This window comes from Sorghum bicolor, chromosome 4, assembly GCF_000003195.3.
Source record: "Sorghum bicolor cultivar BTx623 chromosome 4, Sorghum_bicolor_NCBIv3, whole genome shotgun sequence".
NCBI lineage: Eukaryota > Viridiplantae > Streptophyta > Magnoliopsida > Poales > Poaceae > Sorghum > Sorghum bicolor.
Genome location: NC_012873.2, coordinates 989949 through 1012601, shown reverse-complemented (window position 1 = coordinate 1012601; position 22653 = coordinate 989949). Strand labels below are relative to the sequence as shown.

At 45.7% G+C, this 22653-nt stretch overlaps 3 protein-coding genes and 1 non-coding gene across 5 annotated transcripts; 1 reads left to right on the top strand and 3 right to left on the bottom strand.

The window, feature by feature from the left end:
- LOC8085201 (phytosulfokine receptor 1) lies at nucleotides 749-4678 on the bottom strand. The gene has a single exon (XM_021458507.1). It carries the CDS (start codon nucleotides 4177-4179, stop codon nucleotides 868-870), a length of 3312 nt encoding a protein of 1103 aa, XP_021314182.1. The 5' UTR covers nucleotides 4180-4678; the 3' UTR covers nucleotides 749-867.
- On the top strand, nucleotides 11227-14228 carry LOC110434655 (transcription factor ILR3-like). Of its 2 annotated transcripts, none has more exons than XM_021459208.1 (5): nucleotides 11227-11589; nucleotides 12396-12458; nucleotides 12855-12935; nucleotides 13042-13204; nucleotides 13572-14211. In XM_021459208.1, the coding sequence occupies exons 1-5, from the start codon at nucleotides 11498-11500 to the stop codon at nucleotides 13863-13865; spliced, it is 693 nt and encodes a 230-aa protein (XP_021314883.1). In that variant the 5' UTR covers nucleotides 11227-11497; the 3' UTR covers nucleotides 13866-14211. The 2 variants fall into 2 exon arrangements, with proteins under 2 accessions (XP_021314883.1, XP_021314882.1); XM_021459207.1 differs by having other exon boundaries at nucleotides 11368-11589; nucleotides 12393-12458; nucleotides 13572-14228.
- Nucleotides 14326-18677, bottom strand: LOC8068225 (retinol dehydrogenase 12). Its single transcript, XM_002451339.2, has 8 exons — nucleotides 18093-18677; nucleotides 16672-16792; nucleotides 16167-16284; nucleotides 15930-16066; nucleotides 15661-15756; nucleotides 15415-15507; nucleotides 14998-15070; nucleotides 14326-14903 (listed from the first exon to the last, which is right to left on the bottom strand). Exons 1-8 carry the CDS (start codon nucleotides 18458-18460, stop codon nucleotides 14638-14640), a joined length of 1272 nt encoding a protein of 423 aa, XP_002451384.2. The 5' UTR covers nucleotides 18461-18677; the 3' UTR covers nucleotides 14326-14637.
- TRNAV-AAC lies at nucleotides 19582-19655 on the bottom strand. The gene has a single exon. It is a non-coding gene; the product is annotated as a tRNA-Val (tRNA).

The window sequence follows — 22653 nt, the reverse complement described above, 5'->3', positions numbered from 1 at the left end:
ACTGTTAAGGCCCCTATTTGGATGTTATGGTTTTAAGAAACTACAGTATCAAGAAACTTCAGTTTAAGAACAAGAGATGTGTGAATCCATGTTTTAAGATGGAAGAGAGTGGAGTTTCTAAAACTCCCAAAAGACTAGAGTTTTAGCAATACCATGATTTCAAAACTACAAAGTTCTTTACATCCAAACATCGTTATGGTTTTCAAAACCAAAGTATATCATAAAACATGGTACTTTTTTTAAACAACAAAAAAATCTTTGCATCTAAATAGGGCCTAACAATGTAGGAACATTGTAGCACAATGGAGACAGAGCTGGTGGAGCCAGCTCCATCGGCTTCCCTTCTTCCTTAGTTCATTTTTACCCCAAACACAAAAAAAAGCTTCTTGAGTAATGAACAGTATCATTATAGGGCCTATAGCCTTACAAAATATTAACAATATAGACTCCCTCCATTCTAAATTATAAGTCATTGTAATTTCTTGGAGAGTCAAAGAATCTGAAGTTTAACTAAAATTATAAAGAGAACCGTAAAGATTTATAACATCCAATAGTGCTACGAAAATATAATCAACAAAAAATCTATTAATATCTTAAATGTTATTATTTGGTTATATAAATATAAATTTGGCCAAATTAAAATGTTTTGACTCTAAAAAATTGGAATGATTTATAATTTGACAATGGAGAGTACTGTATGGTGAATAATGATCATACAGTAACAATTTCTTTGAACGAAAGGACCGGAGACGGAGAAGAGTATATATTTTCTGATTTGTTACAGTGTCAGCAGTTACTCTGTGTATTTATGACTATGACTATATAAATACGGTTAATTGATCAATGTACTACTCCAAAACTTTAGTTTTACAAGTGCACATCTCCAATTTCATTTTTCATTTTCCATTCATCTCCCGTTACAACTATCACAGTGTGCTCCGTGTCCGTCGCCCGCGGCGCCGGCGACGTGGAGGCGGCGACGGCGTCGAGCCACTCCACCACCTGCTGCGCCGTGGGCCGCGACTTGGGGTTGTCGCTGACACAGGCGCACGCCACGTCCAGCACCCTCGCCGCCTCCACCCGGTGCCTCCTCTCGCCGACGCCGACGCCGACGCTGGCGTCGATCACCTCGTCGCCCCTGGCCTCGCGCCGCATCCTCACCGCCCACGACGTCACGTCCCGGCCGCCGCCCACGGGCCGCGCCATGTCCACCGGCCGCCGCCCCGTGACGAGCTCCAGCAGCACCACGCCGAGGCTGTACACGTCCCCGCGGTAGGTGGCCACCGACGAGCTGCCGTACTCCGGCGGGATGTACCCCAGCGTGCCCACCAGGTCCGTCGTCACGTGCGTGTCCGTCGGGAGCACCAGCCTTGCCAGCCCGAAGTCCGCCAGCCGGGGCTCCAGCCGCGCGTCCAGGAGGATGTTGCTCGACTTGATGTCCCGGTGCAGGACGCGCGGCTCCGACGAGGCGTGCAGGTGCGCCAGCCCGCGCGCCGCGCCGCGCGCGATGCCGAGCCTCGCCGGCCACGCCAGCGCGCCGCCGCCGCCGCCGCCGCGCTCGTGGAGCCAGTGGTCCAGGCTGCCGTTCTCCATGTACGGGTAGATGAGCAGCCGGTCCTTGCCGGCGCGGCAGTAGCCCTGCAGCAGCACCAGGTTCCGGTGCCGGACGCGCGACAGCGTCTCCACCTCCGCGCGGAACTCGCGCTCCATCTGCCAGAAGTCGCCGGACAGCCGTTTCACCGCCACCTCGCTGCCGTCGGCCAGCGTCGCGCGGTACACCATCCCGAAGCCGCCGCACCCGACGATGCGGGACGCGTCGAAGTTGCGCGTCGCCTTCATCACGTCCTCCAGCGTCATCGTGCGCTCGCCGCTGTCCCCGTCCCCGCCGCCGCTGTCTTCCTCTTCGCCGGCGGGGAAGAGCAGCACCAGCGTGGACTTGGCCGCCGACTCAAGGCTGCCGCTGTCGTCGTCGTCGTCCGCCGCCACCCTGGCGTTGTCCTCCTGCCGCTTCGACCACACGCGCCACGTCACGGCCGCGGCCACGGCGACGAGCAGCGCCGTGGCGACGCTGATCGCCGCCACGACGCCGGCGCTGGCGCTCCGCTCCTGCTTGCCGCCGTCCGACGCGCGCGGCGGCTCGTCCTTCCGCGCGCACCGCGCCACGTGGATGCCGCACAGCAGCGGGTTCCCCTGGAAGTCCGCGCGCGAGAACGTGGAGAACTGCCCGCCCACGGGGACCTCGCCGGAGAGGTTGTTGTACGAGACGTCGAAGTGGGAGAGGAAGCTGAGCTGCGTCAGCGACGCCGGGATCGCGCCGGAGAGCGCGTTGTTGGACAGGTCCAGCGACTCGAGGCTCGTCATCCCCGACAGGTCCGGCGGGATGGGCCCCGACAGCCTGTTCCAGCTCAGGTCAACGATGTGCGCCCTGGTCAACGCCCCCAGGCCAGCCGGCACGCCGCCGGTGAGGTTGTTGTGTCCAAGGACCAGCGAAGGCGGGAAGCTGTCCACCTGGTTGTACTGCCGCCCCTGCACCGACGTGTTCCGGCGCATGAAGAACGGGAAGTCATGCACCTGCGCCTCGTCGTCGTCTCCGCCGCCGCCATGAGCGCCGCTGGCGACCAGCCCCGGCATCCGCGTGAAGCTACCCGGTATCTCCCCCTGCAGAGAGTTGTTCGAGATGTCGAGGTAGAAGAGGCGGTCGAACTGCCCCAGCCACGGCGGGATCGGGCCGGCGAGCCGGTTCCACGACAGGTCCAGCACTCTCAGCTTCCGGAGTCCGGCGATCCACGACGGTATCTCCCCGTGCAGCTCGCAGTTAGCGATGACAAACACCTGGATGCTGGGGAACCCCGCGATGCCGGCGTCGTCGGACGGCATCTCCTCGCCGCCGTGGAAGTTTCTCGTGAGCACCAGGCTGGTCAGGTTGGGGAGGCTCTGCAGCGTCCGCAGCGCCGACGAGACGTTGGAGAAGCTGTTGCCGGTGAGCGAGAGGAAGGACAGAGAGGAGAAGTTGGCGAACGACGCCGGTATCTCGCCGGTGAGATTGTTCCGGCCGAGGTTGAGCGCGGCCATGCCCCTGCACTCGGGAAGGCTCTCCGGGATGGGCCCCGTGAAGCCGTTGGCGCCGAGGTCGAGGTACACCAGGTTCCTGAGCGCGCGGAAGTCTAGCCCGATGTCTCCGACGAACGAGTTGTTCCGGAGGTTGAGCAGTCGGAGCCGGTGGCACCGCGAGAGCGTAGCGGGGAGCTCGCCGGAGAGCCGGTTGCTGGGCGCCGAGAGCTCCTGGAGGCCGGCGAGCGCGTCGAACACGTCAGGTAGCGGACCGGACAAGGCGTTGAAGGAGAAGTCGAGGCGGACGAGGCTGCTGAGGTTGCGCAGGAGTGGCGACAGGCCGCCGGAGATCGAGTTGGTGTGGAGGCTGAGGAACTGCAGCGACGTGACGCCGAAGAGATCGTCCGGAAGAACGCCGTCGATGCCGTTCCCGTCGAGGGAGAGCTCGACGAGCGACCGGCATTGCCCAAACCCGGCGGGGAACGCGCCGGAGAGCCTGTTCATGGAGAGCCGCAGGACGCGCACCGCCGGAGACGCGGCGCACAGCGCGGCGGCGTCGACGGCGCCCGCGAAGCCGTTGCCCGACACGTCGTACGCCGTCAGGTTGCGCGCGCCGGTGAGCACGGGGTGGGTGCCGTTGAACGCGTTGTACGAGACGTTGAACACGTGGAGCGACGGGAGGTCGATCGGACTCGGACCGGCCGCCAGCAGAGCGCCGGCGAGCGCGTTGGCGCTGACGTCGAGCACCACGAGGGTACGGAGCCGGAGCAGCGCCGCGGGCAGCGTGCCGTGGAGCGCGTTGCCCGAGAGGTTGAGCACCCGGAGCGCGGCGAGGCCGGCGAGCGACGCGGACACCTGCCCCCGCAGCGTCCGGTTGGGAAGCGCCAGCCCGACGACCCCCGCCGCTGACTCGTCGCACGTCACCCCGGGCCAGTCGCAGCACGCGTCGTCGGACGCGTTGGCGGCGGTCGGCCAGCCGTCGACCCCGGCGTCGAGCCCCGCCGAGAACCCGCGCAGCGCGGCGAGGTCGCCGGCGCTGCACGACTGCGCGGTGGCGAAGCTCCTGGACCGCGATAGCACCGTCGTGCACAGCGCCACTAGCAGCATCGCCGCTGCTCTGCTCGCCATGTCGCCGGCCGGCCTTGCCACACGACAACGTCGACAAGGGTGGTGGTCAGCGATGCTCAGTAGCCGGGAGGTAGTAGCTAGCTAGCTAGCTAATGGTGATGATGAGCAAGCGCCATGAATTCTCTCACATATTGGGATCATGGCCAGATCGTCCTTGTTCAGTCTTGCTTGCTGCCTTGATCTTCTTGTTCCCTTGCAGGAAGAAGTGAGAGAGAGAGAGAGAGAGGAAGAGGAGGGAGGGGGGAGAGAGAGAGAGGAGTGAGAAGGAAAAGAGAGAGAGAGAGAAGGTACTCTTGGTTTGACTCTGCAGCTCAAGTTTAATACTAAGCATCCCTGACCTGATCTGTCCTAATTCTTCAGGTAAGTGATTTATAAAGTAGGTAGTACATGTCATCATGATTTGAGACCCATCTCTAAAGTTTATTAGTAGAATTTCTTGTTAGTGTGTGTATATTATTTGTTGTTGAGTGCAGTCGTGCAGAGTGCTTGCTTTTGGTTTTGGCTCAATTTGTTGGATACATCTGGACGCCGCAGCTAAAAAAAAAAATGTCACCTTCAGAGTTGAGATTGATCTTTCAGTGTGCGTGTGCCATCATCGTCATCTTGTCCGACTGACTGACTGACCTGATCCTGCCATGTATATGTTGTATCTCTTGCTTCTTAGCATTGACTACCTTAATCCTGCCAGTGATTAATGGAGGTCAACGGCTGCTGGAGAGTGAACACGCGGCGGTGTGACCTGCAGAACAGCAGGCGCGCGCGCCCGTCGATCACGAAACGGAGGGCTTTGACCGGGGGTTTGACAAAGTCAACGCTGAGTGAGATGAGGATGAGATTGACATGGCTGCTGGACCAGAAAGGTCAGCAAATAAGTCTTACCGCGCATCACGGCTGCGCGCCACAAACAAAAGTCGTTAACTAACGAGATTGTTTGTTTACTAGCCATGGTTACTAGTTTAGCACCAAACTTAATTTTGTCCACTAGTACTAGTAGTAGCAGTAGATTTCCTTTTTTCCCCCTTTGACTTAAACCAGGGACAATGTAGTCAAGAGCTACGACCAGCTTTGGCTTCCCAAAGCTAACCAGCTTGCTATAGCCTATAGGAAAAATGGACCTCCGGAACCGGAGGCTACAATAATATTTAATATTTGGTTGATAGTCACACTTTGTCATGCTTTACCTAGACAAGTATGATCAAGTTAGCAAGTGTTAGAATGACAACTAAACTTATTCTTTTTGGCCGCACATGTCATTGAGAAACAACTATGAATTTTTTTTTAGTCATGGCAAAGTGTGGCTCCAAATATCCTAGCCACATTTGCCTAATAATATTATGGAGAAAAAATGGGAAAAGATTTCCCTCTCGATAAATTTATTTTTTTGCGATGAAAGAAGAATTATATTAAAAAAAATAGCTGGATACATGAACACGTTACAAGCACTCTGGATTACATAAAATCCAGAAAATGATTTTCATCTAAATTGTACCAATGTTGTGAATAACTCCAGATCTTAAAATCAAATCTGTAAGACGTTTTGCAGTATAGATGACCGCACAGGCAAACACTCGGCGAAAGGCCTGGGAATAGATGCTCAATGAATGACGACCAACATTCATATAGGTGGAGTTGAAAAACTTCTTCTTTCTGATGTCTTCCTTCTTCTTCTTTCTGCCACCAAATAATGAGAAATATTGATGAAACTTATTCTTACTAGTCCTTCATCGTGACCATATCTAACGACAATAAAATAGAGAAGAGACCGGAGAAAATTATTCTATAGCAGCGACACCATCTCCACCTTGATGTCGCTGCCTGGAAATAAAAGTCTCCATGTCGTCAAACCGGTGAGGATGCCAACGCCGTAGTTGTTGCCCACATCTTCAACAGAGCCGCCATGGAGAAAACAATTCTACCCTACACTCTTGTCGTCGCCGGAGAGGAGAAGGAGAAAATAAATCCCAAAACTAAGAAACTTGGCATGGAGAGACTCTAACCCTAAAGATTCGATCTACTAGAAAAAACTTATTAAAAATGATGGATCTCCACTTCCTCCAACCTCCGGCGATATACGGAGGAGGGAGGGAGAGGGGACCTCTAGTGGTGGAGACGAGAGCGGCAGCGGCACCGAGTGGAAGACCCTAGGACCTCGATAAATTTAATTGGAGAAAAGGGAAACAAATTGGTAAAATCTTGGATTGTACTAATTAATAATTCTCTATACTCTATATATAGTTCAATCATGATTATTGTGCCCAATGAGACAGATGTTAGATTTTGTATGTTTATAGTATAGTGCATATAGCAATGCAAACAATTTGGGCTCTGATCTAGATTAGCAGATGTGTACACGCCAACTGTCTCAGCTAGTCACCAGCCAAGACATGCTTTGACAGTGGAGTTTGTTGTAGCCACGAGCCAAAGAATAATGATGGAGCACAGGAGACATGCAACGAAAAGTAATAACAGGAAAGAAACTGACGGCTGTGCTAGGAAGCTGTCGGCCAATTTCATCGGTGTTTGATTTGAAATATTGAGGCCTCGTTTAGTTTATTTTTTTTTTACAAAATGGACATTGTAGCGCTTTTATTTGCATTTGACAAATATATATCCAATGATGGACAAACTAGGCTCAAAAGATTCATCTAGTAAATTACAGACAAAGTGCAAATAACTATTATTTTTATCTATATTTAATGCTCTATGTATGCGCCGCAAGACTCGATGTGACGAGAAATATGAAATTTTTTGTAAAACTTTTTAGGAACTAAACAAGGCCTGATATTCGAGAGGACCAGACCAAACAATTACAGGATGCTCTGCGTTTTTGTTTTAGCATTTTTGTCTGATTGCCAAAGTCAACTTGGATTTTTTTTCTTCAATTTGAATCTTTTTTTGTGTGCAAGTTTGGAGAGGTTGCCGGCGCAACTGGCAAAATATTTTGCAGAGAACGAGTGGCAGAGACGAGTAGACGACACTGACATGCATCCTCACATTGCACAAGGTTAGTTAGCAGCCTTTGTCTCTGCTGCCTGCATATGAATATACATCTGCAAGAAAAGTCAGATGGCATGATCTTGGATTCTTGGTACAAGTTTATCTGCAATCTAGCGCATTTCCATGTCGGCTAAATTGTTTGTAATTCAAGCAAAGGGTTTCTGGTCCAGGTGAAACCTAAGAATATTTTAGGGTATGGTTGACATCTGAATAAGCTGGGAGCATGCGGCCATGCAGGCATAGGTGCAATGAACTGTACGGAGTTGGTAACAATTTTTTTTAGTATATATATATTTTTGCCTTGGGCGATTCATAAGTAGTCATGTTCCTATCTTTTTAAGAAAAGCAGCAATGTCAACAACAACAACTATTCTCGTTTTAATTTGTTTCCAAAATTTCATATTTTCAGTCCACAGATAGAGTAGAAACCTCTTTGACATGACATGACATTGACACGACATTATTAACAATATTAATGGTTAATGGTCAGAATTCAAAAGTCCAAACCACATGCTTTAGAAAAAAAAAAAACAAGGCCAAGGTTGCTTGCTGAAGCAAGCAAGAGGGTTTGCTTGCAGTTCAAACTTCAAACACTATCGCAATGGACTTTTTTGGTGCTACTGGAAGTTGCTCCAGTACGATTCAAATGATAAACAAAACATGATTAAAACTTCAAAGTCATGAGTTAGGAATTGATACACGTTACTTGCGCTGCATGATTCATGATTGACCAGCATTAGTTTACTTTTAATCAGAGGAATAGAATGTCCCGATCCTGTAATGTGAAATCACAGTGTAAACTCTTATCCGTGAATACCTCACATGTTTGTACAGAAAAGGGTCAGGTAAAAACGTTCACGATGGACTGTCAATTCAAAAACATTTTCTGTAGTTTAAGACCAATTTTTTACTGGTAGTCTAACAAAAAAAACATGAGCTGAGCAGCATTTGAACTACACTTCAATAGTTACTACTTTACCAACAACAAAATGTTAAATGTATGAGCAACCACCTAGCTTGTTCCAGTGCTGCACACAAGTCAGTTTCAGGACAGCTGTTTCAGTGTTCTTGGATCACAAGACCAAAAGGCATGCTTCACGGCTACTCTGATTTTCTTTTTGTTTTTTTAAAAGGCATGCTTTGCAGCTGACAAACTCACAGCAGCGAAGTGGCGGTAACTTATCACCATTTAGCCCCAAGATGGCTGCGCTAATTTTTAACCTTAAGGTACATCTGCGCCTTTATTTTCCACTGGACAAAGCATTTCCAGCCACCTTTCTAATAATTTAATGAATGACCATCCATGAATCTGCAAAAGTTGTCATCACCATACCAAGCGCTAGTGCAAGGCACCAAAAAGATGTTTTTTTAGGATATGGTTAAAAAACAGCATGATTTTCAGGGTCAGCCACATCACTGTTGCCATGTAGGGATGAGGTACATATGGAGTTCTTTTGTGTGGGCGTGTGTTTAAAAATATCGAGTCCATCTCTCTCTGTGGTGGTGTTTTCTTTTTGGGCTCATTAGGAGGTGACATTTTTGTGGTGTCTTTTGCTTTGCACCCAGGGATTAGCTTTCTTTAATCTCATGATGAGCACTGGATCAGAAGCAACGGCTCACAGCATGTCAACCATTTTGTGCAGGCATAAAATATGCTGGCAGTGGAGGTGGTGGAAGCCACTTGTTGTTAGGGCTTGAGAAGCAGGAGATATCAGAGGATGTTGAAGATCTTCTTGGTCACTTCACAATCTCCTGTCCATGGCTAGTTTTTTTATTATCTCATTTGCCGAAAGGTAAAACCCCTGGATTTTGTCCAAAATTTCTCAGTTGCTTCTCTGAAATATATGCATCTAAATTAGGATTCTTATCATGTATATTTTTCTAATAAAAAAGCTTGTCTATTTTTTATGTATCAATTTGGTCTTTTCCCTATGGCACACTTCTACTGTACAACTAGAACTTCAGAAGCTTAGTACAGTCAAGGAAAAATGTTTGGAGGAAAAAGAACCAATAGTCTAGAAAGATTAGACAATTATCTCTTCATTAGTCCTGAATTGGGTCCTTCTTTAATTAATTCAGATAAAAAAGCAGTAATTTTTTTTTGTTGAGTTGATGAGACGCAATTAGGTGGCGGTAGTGGATCATGCATCTAGCTTAGTGATCAGTAATGATACCCAGCAATTGGTAGATTGCCCGGCACATTTCCAGGTGTTTGCAATCCCTTGTTGCACTCTTGTAGTTGGGTGATAAAAAAGGAGGAGAATCCATCCATCAATTCCATCCATCCATGGAACAATTGCTTTGTGTGTGTGTGGGGGGGGGGGGGAGGGTATAAAGCAGAGGCATGCAGAAGAAGGGAATCTGCAGGCAGCACTTGGACGACCGATTGCAATTTTTCTTGAGGGTGAGTGGAGCTGGAGCAGCATCCATCTGTCTGTCCCTGTGTGTGTTGACAGGCATCAAGATCAAGTGGAGGTGCAAAAAACATATATGGAATTTTGGACCGAAAGTCCAAAGCCAGGAAGTTGCCCTCCTTTTTACAGACGAATAATCATAGCTCTACCTCTACGCAGAGTTGGCCCCACTGCTGCTGAACCGAGGATGGCATTGGCATAGGATATGTAAGCTGAAGGTCTTTTTCTCGAGCACGCGGGAGAGCTGCGTATCTTGTAAGCTGAAGGTCCAAGTAGCACTTGTAATGCAAACTCAAGCCATCTATCCCTCAAATTTGTTGAACATTTTTGTAAGGAAATTTGGGTAGTGTTAACCAATGTTTTATGCTTTTGCTCTTTGTGAGCCCAGCAAAAATAATGGAATCTAGAGGAAAATTCAATGGGAATGTCTGATCAGTGTTAGAAATGTCAGCTCCTGCTTTCTCCCTGTCCCTGGTAGTCTCAGTCTCATCTAGTCTCAAGGCATTTGTTCTCTCTTGTCAAGAAAAAAAAAATAAAGGCATCAGGTGGTTTGCATGTCACGGTCACACCTGACTTGGCCCACTGCAACAGGTGACAGCCCAAAACAACTGTAGATAGTGGGCTCTGGAAAACAGCCCAACCAAGTTGGTGAAGGGAATCCGATCCGTCAGGTAGAAGTAAGCCCACCACCAAAATATACTATACTTTTCATCCACTACGGCCCATCACTGTCAAGTCCAGTGTTGAGTCCACGCGCTCGCCGTTTGGTCGCCACACGGAGGGCCAGTCCTTGTGCATCCTCTGTGCATCTCATATCTGTGGTCTACCTTACCCACATTCACTCAAATCCATGTTTCTCCCACGACCCACACAAAGAGCATGGAATCTTGCCTATATGATATAAACTTCCTATTCTTAATATTTATGTACTCTCTCTCTGCTTCTTTAAATTATATAAGACATGTTAATTAACTTTTATAAATATATTATTTTTACTACGGAGTGTTTATCTAGACATAGTGTATATCTAATTGTATAGTAAAAATTGCGTATATAAGAAAACAAAAAAATATCTTAAAATTTATAACGAAATAAGTACAACATAAGACATAAAAAGTGGTACATTAGCTAATATATATACCCAAATCATTCTCTACATTTCTTCATATATTTTTGCGATGGGATAAGATACCATATACATGTTCAATATCGATAGGTCATCGTCGAAACAAGCATGTCCTCAATATATACATGAATCAGATGAAAGAGCTATTTGGATGGGCTAGGACCAGTTACTATTTGGACTAAAATTAGCTTAAATTAACTGAGGTTAGCTAGTTAGTTGGCTAGCTAACAACTAGTTAAAAGTACTCCGCTTATTAGCGCTTCTATTTGAACACACTGGAGCTAATTTAGTTAATTTTTTTGATAATCTAATTTAGTTAATTTTAGTTGGCTAAGCAATTAGCCTCTGTATCAAAACATAACCTTAAATTACACACGGTGACAGCATATAATACACAAAAGCACACAAAACGACGATCAGGACCACAAACACAGACCATCCATCCATGCATCTTGTTCTTCACATGGCCATATCTCCTTTTCCTTCTCCATTCCAACCTCTTGCCAAGCCACCACCAACCAGCCCTCCACCAACTTCACACACCAAGGCCCCTCGCGTCTCCCGAAATTTCAAATCAGTCCCTCTCCCGCGCCTCCGCGAGGACCTTGTTAACAAGCGGGGCGCCTCCAGGGGGGTCATTCTGCAAAAGCGCTCTCCCGGTACCGGCTCGTTCTCGACCTCTCGTCTCGCTCTCGCCCGCCCGCTCGACCGACCGACCCCGCGGAACCCTAGCCTCGCCTAGACTTTCCCCGACCGCGAATCCCCCCCGGCCGCCGCGACGATGGACTGCGCCGTAGGCGGAGACCCCGTGGAGGACTTCCTCCTCGGCGGCGCCGGCGACGACGGGGATCTCGCCATCTTCTGCGACGGAGGGTACGGCGATGCCAACCGGAGCAGCCCTTTCTCGTCGTAGTATATATGTAGATTGCGTTTCGGTTTATGGCGCGGTGCATGGATTTTATACTCCCTAGGTCGTTGTCGCTGCTGATTTTGTTTTTGTTAAAAAAATTTGTGGGCGGTGGTAGACTAATTACTTGATTTGGCTGATGTGTAGCTTCTAAAAACTATGTGCTATTTGAAACAACATGCGCATATTATCTTTTGTTTTTGTTGAAAGGAAAGGGGGGGAGGGCTTATGCATCTGACAGTTTTTGAGTCTGTAACCTTATCTATGGTCTCGTTTGGTTTATGCAAGTTGGAGAAATTTCACGTTTCCTTGTCCCTGAGTAGATTGGATTTGATATGTGCATCTGAGGTTCAGTGATTCGCAGTGCTAGTTGTTTTGCAGGTGTCTCTAAGGAACTAATAATTGTTATCAAACACTTACTACTTCTGCTGTGATCATGTACAAGTTGTACCTTGAAGCAATTGAAGTTTGTGTGCTAGCTAGTATAGCCTTTTCCGCTGCTCATCATGCATTTATATATTGATTCAAGTGATTTGCATTGTCATGGTCCTAGTCGTTTGCCATTTGACTGAGACCGCTGCTCATCATGCATTTATATATTGATTCAAGTGATTTGCGTTATCATGATCCTAGACGTTTGCTTCTTATCATTTGACTGAGATGAAAGCAGCACAATGATTTATTAGATACTTGAGCAGCTACTCTGCACTTTCATTTCCTCTGTATGTATTTCATGTTGTGGCATTTGGTACTTACTTTGCAATTGTAGCAGACTTGGGATTGAGGGTGTCAATGGAGATGCTTGTGGATTTGACCAATCTAATTTAGGGAAAAGGTATTCTTTCTTGTCTTTACTCTTCATTCTGATTGTGAAGTACGCGCATGTAGCTGAACTCTGTCAAGTTCCTACCCATTGTCTGTGTCTATTTGGGTAGCTTGTTCTTCCTTTTCATGGGTTTTGAACACCAAACAGGAAACCTTATGCTTTTGAAGGTACTAAGATGCCTTCAAGATTGTAAAACATTAAGTGTGCAAATGCAATCAGATAATAGTATAGCATATTGCTGTGAATTATCTTCCAACAAATTTCAATTCTCATGTGATATGGTGTGTTTCATTTTCTTATGCTTGTGAATGAAATCACTAACACTATGAACATAGCTTTCTACTTTGCACATGGTATTTCCTTATGTTTTGCTCTATTATAATATAAATACTTTGTTCTGTGCAGGGGTAGAGATGAGCCATCTTCATCTGGTCCAAAATCCAAAGCTTGTCGTGAAAAAATGAGGAGGGACAAGCTGAATGACAGGTACTGAAAATATATACTATACCTATCAAACCATTGCTCAAGAAAGGAATGGTGAATGCACCTACTTACACAGATCTTAGTTCTCATCTGTTATTTTGAATTGTAGGTTTCTGGAATTAAGTTCAGTTATGAATCCTGGTAAACAAGCAAAGTTGGACAAAGCAAACATCTTGAGTGATGCAGCCCGTATGGTGGCACAACTTAGAGGTGAGGCAGAAAAGCTTAAAGAATCAAATGAGAAGCTGCGGGAGAATATCAAGGACCTTAAGGTATCTTCCTCATACAGCATATCATTCTTACAAATATTTCTACTGGATTTCAGAATATTTCATGCCATCTGCATGCTTCTCAATGTCTTCTAAGGTTTTGTTGTTTCTTGAAAATGCATGATATTTTTTGGTCTTCTGCTTCTGCACCAGGGTCCAAGCAGGCAAACCTATGAACTCACAATTATGCTCAATGTGTCTGCAGCCATTGCTTGGCCCAATTTAGTTTGTAGACTAGATTTTGCCATTTTTAATTATGCAAGTTTAAAGAATGGGCAGTGTAACCTCCCAACCCACGCATCTATGAGAAGCCTACTGCCTGAACAAATTTGTATGTTTTAATTAAGGAAATGCTCTATTATTGTTTCAGGAGGAGAAGAATGAGCTCCGTGAAGAGAAAGTGAGACTGAAGGTAGAAAAGGATAGGCTGGAGCAGCAAGTCAAAGCTATGAGTGTAGCTCCTACAGGATATGTTCCCCATCTCCCTCATCCTGCTTCATACCATCCCGCTGCTTTTACTCCATTTGTGCCGCCACAGCAAGCTCCAGCCAACAAAAGTGCTCCAATCCCTGCAGCATTCCCTGGGATGGCAATGTGGCAGTGGTTGCCTCCAACCATCGTGGACACAACTCAAGATCCAAAGCTCTGGCCGCCAAATGCTTAGGGGCAGGGCAGCTACCTTGGAATGCTGACGCGTCGTGCCGTTTCATGCATTGGGTGGAAAATCAGAGTGTCAGTTAGGTCCCTGGAGAGGAATCTAGTGCGCAACTCGCGTCATATTTATGCTGTAACAGTTGTTCCCAGCAGTCGTTATCAACTTACTTTGTTCTATATTGAAGGGTGGCGCCTGTAATTAATATATGGATCTTAACCCTCTAGTTGGCAAATATTTCCTTGTCCCATTTGTGAGCGTGAGCTGTGGAGGCCGATCCTGTTCTTGGTTTCCAATCCTTAGCTTGTGAACACATGCATAGCAGGAAAAGAACTTGATGAATTCAATCTTTAAATCATCTCTATATTGCCAGCTTATGCACTTTCGGTTTTCCATGAATTTTGTCAGTGGAACTAGAAATTAAGTCCGTCAATGTTTGCACTTGGAGTGAGCATACCAGAAAAAGGCTTGGTAGAGGGAAAAAAGGACCCAGGATAGGTATGTCTTGATTTCTGTCTCAAGTATATCATCGATTAGGAATAGTCAAATAACGGGGGGAGATGTGTTTCTACGACTCTTTTACAACATCATTTTGCGCGCGCGCGCACACACACAAGAGCAAAGACTGTAGCTGTAAACAAATTCTTTTTCTTCGCTCCCCCGTGTTTCCCCCCTGCAAATGTAGGATCAAATGATATAACATAGGCGCTCTAATCAAAGGCTGGAACAAACCACCTCTAAACTGTTAACTAAAAAGTGGTATGGTCTGGATCTGTGGGATATCCTATTCTGCCTCCTGTTGTCCATAACGGCACTGAACTGTTTCTCCGGCGATGAGCTTCTCCAGGGCATCTGGCGGAAGGCCAATCATCTCGAGCGTCTTCTCCCAGACCAGCTGTGAGGTTTCAAGATTGTGCGCTTCTTCAGATGCATTCATCGGATTACAGTCATAGTTAATGCAAGCACAGACTGGCCAGTCTTCCGACTTCAGCATCTCGCAGTATTCTGGAACTTGGGGATCAGATGCTGCGAATAATGCACTCCTACAACCTGAATGGGATCCAAAACAGAATGTTTGTGTATATCAGAAGATGCGCAAGCTGTTGATTGACAGGAGGCGACAGCAGAAGTTCAGTAACTTCACCTTCTTGAGCATCAAATATGAAGTAGGGAATCAAATGATATGCAGCTACAACAATCTTAGGAAGGTCTCTTGCCTGCGTCATGTAACAAGTGTTGAGCTAACATTTATATATAGTCAACAAAGACAAAGAAGAATATGTTGCTAAATTGTGTCCATCAGGATGAGTAATAAATATACTTTGTTAGGGAGTAGTAGAACTTATGATACAAGTGAATCAATCATCCAACAATATATGCACCTTTTAATTTGAGTTTTCTTTTCTATCATTGTGTTCAACTAATCATAAGTGACGACGATCCAAACCTCTATGTTTCTCAAAATGTGAATGTTAGGTAGGCATACATGTTATATACAATAATCCACCTCCTGAAACAGCACAAATGATCGGGCCACAAATGAAATGGAAATGGAACTCACAACATTCGTGTCGACAATTCCAGGAGAAGCACAAACTACATTGATCCCAGCTTCTGCAGGAATTTTCTTATGAAGCATGCTACTGAATTTTACCTGAGAGTGCAACAAGAAGAATTCAGATCTACTAGATTAAAGGTACACACTTCTATTCTGATGGACAGAAAAATAAGCACTTCAAAGGTACAAAAAGGGAAATAGCATTTTGAATGGAGCAACTTTTGTCAGCAGTCTTTAACAAAAAGTTACCTGTGCCAACTTGCTATTTGAATATCCCAACCAACTTCTATATTTATGTTTTCTCAAGTTCATATCTTCAGCATCAACAAAACCTATAGTGTGCATCTGCAATTGGAAACCCACACAGGTCAGATAATGGTAATGTAGTCACAAAAGAATTGTAGAGTTGCAACTTCAATGATTCTAAATTGAAATTAGAATTCAAAATATGTGCATTCATGGTAGAAAACTGTGCCTGCAATACCACTAATGGTGACTTGTGAGACAAGAAAACTCACAATTGAATTAACGTTAACAATTCTGCTGGGAGAACCTCGGAGAAGGGAAGGTATAAGCAGCATCGCCAGTAACGCGGGTGCTAGGTGGTTCACTTGCATGTGTTCTTCATGTCCATCCTTTGAAAAACGCTGGGGTTCTACATAGATTGGAAAAGGTTGATATCTCTGCTACAATTTAAATACATGCTTAATTGAAACCTGAGATTTAGTATGTCAAAACCCAAAAGATTGTGTGACCTCCTATAGCGAAGATGCCAGCATTGTTGATCAACACGTGTAGGGGTGCCATACGAGCATTCCAAGCATCAGCAAACTTTACGACTGAGTCGAGGGAGAGCAGGTCAAGTTCCATCACCTTAAAGAGTAAGGTGTAAATAATGTAAAATTGACGAGTAAATCAAATTTATGATTCTGAAGTTATGACTTGTAAATGTGCCTTTCAACTTTACCAATCATGATATGTGTCTCTGGTGACCGATTATAGATGGTGGACAGGTGGCAAAGTGTGGTTAACATACACATAGGCAATATATGTAGTAAGTTAAGTAGTATTGCTTAATATTCATATGGAAGTCATTTTAAACAAATAGCAGAAGCTCATACTTATGTTTAATTGCATCAGATTGGAAAAGAACAGTAATATGTCTGCAGACAACAACCAGGCCACGCCATACAAAATTTAATCAAGTTAAATAGCCTCATTCATCATCCAGGGACGCACACCAAGTATCTTCAGAATTACCTCGGCATTTAATGGTCTTCCTGTTTCTGAATTTTCATTCTGCCACTTCTGAATCAAGTCTTGTGCCACCTTGGGTCTCCTAACAGCCATCACAACATGTGCCCCAGCAAGAGCGAGTTGCCTGTTTTGTAAATTAAGGTAAAAGGATCCAGTTAGTGCCATACTACCACTACCACCAGTTCCAGTTTGAGAACAAGATGCAAGCTCCTTATTTGGAGCCTGCTTGCTGATTTATAATTTTGTGCCATGTTTTGTGCAAACATGGATTCCAATAAAATATCCCCACAGGTTGAAGTGAAATGGAAGACAACAAGAAGGCCTTTTACTTTTATTTTACATACAACTGATGATGACACGAAGACTTAGGTGCTCAGATATAAAATTGAGTAAATAGATAGATTTTGTGGAACCGTTTGACATGTTTTATTCTTATTAATGATGTATGTAATACAAAGAACCAAGCTTTCAGATCAGCAGCCATAGTTCGGCTAGGCGGCGAGTAGGCGGCGACTAGTCACGACTAGGCGCTGGGCGAAGCCCGTCGCCTCGACTAGGTGGGTAGTCGCCCATCTCGGCGATAGGCGGAACTAAGGGGCGCGAAAGCGGCGCGAGGTAGGTGCGGAAGCGGTACAGAGGCGCGCGAGATGGGCGTGGAAGCGGCGCGGAAGCGGATGCGAACGCACGCGCCCGTGGAAATTTGCCGCAGCGGGCCAGGGCGCGAAGGTTTCCCCGCGGAGGTGGACGCCGCGGGCATGCGCGCGCAGATGGAATCAGGCGCGAGGTCTTCCCCGCCGGCGCACCCCTCCCCGTCCCATGGTCAATCCCCTTCCCCTCCTCCGCCAGCAGCTGCTCTCCCCTGCTCCTCTCCCCTCCCATGTTCTTCACCCCTCCCTCTCAGGCTGCTCCCCTGTCCCGTGTCCCCTCCCCTGCTCCCCGCCTCCGCTCTGATAGTGTCTGTGACTGCATGTCTAATTGATTGCCAAAACGCCTAGGAAAACGCCTAGGAGCGCCTAAGCGCGAGTACTCCCGACTAGGCGCTAGGCAATGGGTCAGCGCTTAGATTCCGCCTAGCGCCTAGCTAAACCTTGTCAGCAGCACAGGGCATGTTAAGGTACTACACGTGGGGGATGAAGATTTGAGTGTCCAGCAGTCAGCACAGTTGGGGAAGCATTTGATTTAACATAAAAGATTAACAACAACATATACTTATACTATGCTAGTATACTACTATATAGTATACATAAACCAAACACATAATTAATTAGTTAAGTAGTTGTTCCATATACTACATGAACAGGATAATAATCGCGGGGCAGGCGAATCGCAACGGCCGGCTAAAAGATCCATCCATGACATCTCGTGGTGTGGGTAGAACAGAAGAAAACAAAGGAGAGGAAGGAGGGGGGAAAGCAGGCAGGCACCTTGCGATCTGGAGCCCGATGCCGCTGGTGGCGCCGGTGACGACGATGGAGACGCCGTCGAGCGGGGGCAGCTCGAGCGGGTTGGCGAGGTGGCTGGCGGCGATGCGCTGGAAGAGGAACTCCCCCACGACGGCCATCCAGCCGCGGCCCCACTCCAGCCACCCCAGCGCGTCCCGTTTCTCCCTCCGCGGCTCCGCCCCCTCGCCGCCGCCGGACGAAGTGCCGGCCTTTCCCTTACCGTTGCCATCGGCGGCGGAGGAAGAGGCGGAATGGAGTCTTTGAGAGGAGGCGACGACGCCCTCGTCCTCGTCCCCGTCCCCGTCCCCGTCCGACGACGGTACGCGGCGGTGGCGCAGTTCGCCGGCCATGTGGGAGGACCGGAGGAAGGAATCGAATCTTTGAGAGGCGAGACGCTCGGCGTGGCTGGACGGCAGGAGGAGGACTGTGGTGGTTACTGCTCAGTGCAGCGGCCAGCCGCCAGTCGCCAGCCAGCCGCCAGCCAGTGTGGGGGGCTTGGGTGGAGTCGTGGAGATGGCGATCTGCGTCTGCGTGCGAGTGCGACACAGGGCTCTCCCTCCAGCTGTGCCTTTGTGTCGGACCCCTTCGTCGTGATTTATAAATTAATTCTTTTATAATCTCACACTGTCTATCCCTTCCGTGATGAATCTGTTTGATTACCGATGGTTTATATCGGTAACGAATGGATTCATCATTATGGCCCTGTTTTGTTGCAAGTTTTTTTTACAAAATAGTTATGGTAATATTTTCGTTTGTATTTAACTATTCTCCAATCATAAACTAATTATGTTTAAAACATTCGTCTCGTAAATTATAGATAAACTATACAATTAGTTATTTTTTATTTATATTTAATACTTTCATGTATGTACCATAAGATTCATGTAACGGAGAAGCTTGAATTTTTTTTACATTTTAGGTAAACTAAATAAGACCTGAATCAAAACCAGCCTAGTTTTTTTTTGTGTCAGGGGATTTTCCGCCCATACATAGGCCTTATTTAGTTCTAAATTTTTGTACAAAATAATCACTATAGCACTTTTGTTTATATTTGTTAAATATTATTCAATCATAAGATTCGTCTCGCAAATTACAGAGTTTTTGTTTTTATCTATATTTAATGCTCCGTACATGTGTCTAAGATTCTTTGTGATGAAAAATCTAAACAATTTTACAATTTTTTTAAACTAAACAAGGCCTTAGCCGGTTCGCTGGACGGAAATCCATCACATGCAAGAGGGCAACTAACGACCTTATGCTGAAAATCCAGTTGCTGCCCTTGCTGCAACTCCGGCAGAATAACAAAGCAAGAACACGTGGATTTATGAAAGGAAAAGGCTAGACGAAAAAAATATATAAATATGGGAAGAAGAATTAATTACAAGAATTAGAACACGACGTTAGTCTGATACTGCAATCGCAGGGGAAACAAAAGGTGAAAAAAAGAAAAATAACACAAACTAAAATATTTTGGCTTCGCCCGGGTTCGAACCGGAGACCTTCAGTGTGTTAGACTGACGTGATAACCAACTACACCACGAAACCGTTACGTGTTGTACTATGCAAATATTATTAATTTGAAAACTTCTGCCAAACTTAGAGACCTTCATAAATTAAGGTCGCCATACAGGTTATAGACCCATCTACATTTGCGATGGTGCCGCAACATGAATGAATGAATGATACTCTCTTTTGATTGAGGACCTGTCTTCTCCCGTGCGGTGCACGCACTACCGTTCACAAGGAGGGCACGGGCAGAGCCATGGGGCACCAGCGGGCCACAGTCTCCAAACAAACCGACAACAGGAACCATGGGGCCGGGCTAGGGAAGGGTATGCTTCATCTGGTCTGGCTTTGGACTCCATTCTATGGTCACGAGGTCCATTTTTAGAGATTATACGGAGGTTGATCTATTATACGGGAGCATTTCCAACAGATTCATGGTGTTTGTCAACTTCTAAAATAATTTAAGATGGAAATAAAGAGTATATCTCTAATAATTTAGCATAATTGACTTCTTGAAAACTTGGTCTACAAATCTATTTTTTTCCCCTAGCGATCTCCCTGTTTAGTTCACCACCCAAAAATTTTTCATCCATCCCATCGAATCTTTGGACACATGCATGGAACATTAAATGTAGATAAAAAAATAAACTAATTGCACAGTTTAGTTGAGAATCGCGAGACGAATCTTTTAAGCCTAGTTACTCCATGATTAGCCTTAAGTGCTACAGTAACCCACATATGCTAATGACAGATTAATTATGCTTAATAAATTTGTCTTGCAGTTTCCTGACGAGCTATGTAATTTGTTTTTTTATTAGTTTCTAAAAACCCCTCCCGACATCCTTCCGACACATCCGATGTGACAATCAAAAAAATTTCGTTCACAATCTAAACAGGCCCTAGCCGCAGCTCGTTTAAATCACTTCTAAGTCATATCCATTCATCACATCAGTAGCAGCACTCACAGCTTGCTAGCAGGCAGGCAGCTAGCGCAACTAGCACCTACTAGCAGACAGGCAACAACACCCTGCACTCGCAGCAGCCATCATTCAGTAGCACGACCTCCATTCGCAGACAGTACAACACCCACTGGCAGTCGCAGCAGCAAAAATAGCTCGATGCATGCTCAGTGAATTGCAGAGAAATTTACCAAGTTGCCAAAGATACTAAGGCCTTGTTTAGTTCAACCCAAAAAGAAAAAGTTTTCAAGATTTTCCGTCACATCGAATCTTGTGGCACATGCATGAAGCATTAAATATAGACGAAAGCAAAAACTAATTACACAGTTTAGCTAAAAATCGCGAGACGAATCTTTTGATCCTAGTTAGTCCATAATTGGATAATATTTGTCACAAACAAACGAAAGTGCTACAGTACCGAAATCCGAAAAAATTTCGGAACTAAACAAGGCCTAAACCCGAATATCAAATTATTGGAGAGTGTTTTTCTCTTTTTCCTAAAAATTTAAGGATGCCAAATCTAGATGCAAAACTATTGAAGATGCTCCGTAATATAATGTTCTGGCACCTCTGACCTAATGGATAGTATGTGTTGGTATAAGAGCACCACCAATGGAGGCTAACACTTTTAATGGTCTCGAGGTAATGAATCTGCAACTTATATACCCGACAATGTAATTGTCGATATCCTTTCACCTATTTAGATGAGTTTTGGACTGTTTCCAAAGTGTTGGATCTTGCGGCCTGTCCAACATTTTTAAGTTGGTTGTTGGATTTGGTATAAGAACTGCACTTTGACTCCGGCGTCCAAGAGAAGCTATCGGGGAAGAAGATGATGGAATAATCTAGATAGAATATTATGTATCTTTTATTTCAGATTTTTTATATGTAATTTAGGGATGTACTATGTCAAGATTTAATATAAGTCCTCTTCCCTTCGTAAAAATAAAGTGTTCCGAAGTGTTGAGACTATTATTCACCCATTGCAAGCTATCAATACTTATAGTTTGCAAAGAAATATTTTCCTTACATCATGCCTTACCTTTACTTTCTCTCCCTCTTCTTTTCTTAGCATGGATCACCTTCTCTCTCTCCAAGCATATGTAGCTTCTGTAAGCTACCATGACAAGTGTAAAACACAGTTTTTTTGGATCCTGTATGGCCCTTGATGCTACTAGCAAAAAAAAAGCAGCCTTGGGCAAGACCTAAATATTTTTTTACTATCGTGACCACGAATACTAGTAGCACTTCTAGAAAAGATACAATAATAAAAAAATCATGAAATTATAATAACACATTAAGGTTCTTGCATCAAATTAAATAAGTTTACAAGTGAACCATGAATTTGATTTTATTTAATTTCACTTTTAAAGTATGATATCACCCAATCTACTCTCTAAGCATAGATATGTTTACAAATTACAAGTTATGGCCAATCCTTGGTAAAGTTTTTTTTTCTCGATCATGCAAAAGGCTTGCGCGTTTTTGTATTAAGAGCGAGAAAACATTTTTACATGAAAGTGTACGACGAGAAACCCAGCTCACCACGCCAGAGACCCCAGTAGTTGAAAAATGGATGAGCTCGGAACATCGACAGCAGATGAGTGGTGATGCACAGCCCCCTATTAGAGTAAGTATAATAGTTTTTTTTTTTTGAAACTAGTAAGTATAATAGTTGGCTTGTAGTCAAACTAATTAATAATTTTGCTGATATGGAAGAGAAGGGGAGACGACTGCAGGTTGCGTGAAAAAGATCGCACTGTTTGCCCGCAGCATAGGTTGATGGAAACATAAATAATATACTGCTACTATCAGGGAACGAAATACTATATTTCTAACTTTTTGACTACCCTAACACTGGAAAACTTTTTGACTTCCCTACCTAGCTTCCATGGTCGCGTAAGCATCGTCACAGAAGAGGAGCCGTTGCTCATGGTGCTGCTGAAGGCATAGCGACTGGAAATGGTACTGCCGGCCCGCTGGAAATGGTGCTGCACTAACTGCTTATTATGCCCGCTGGCCGGCGACAGGGTTTTCTGGGACATTGAGGAGTCCTGTTCAATACCTGGCTTACATTA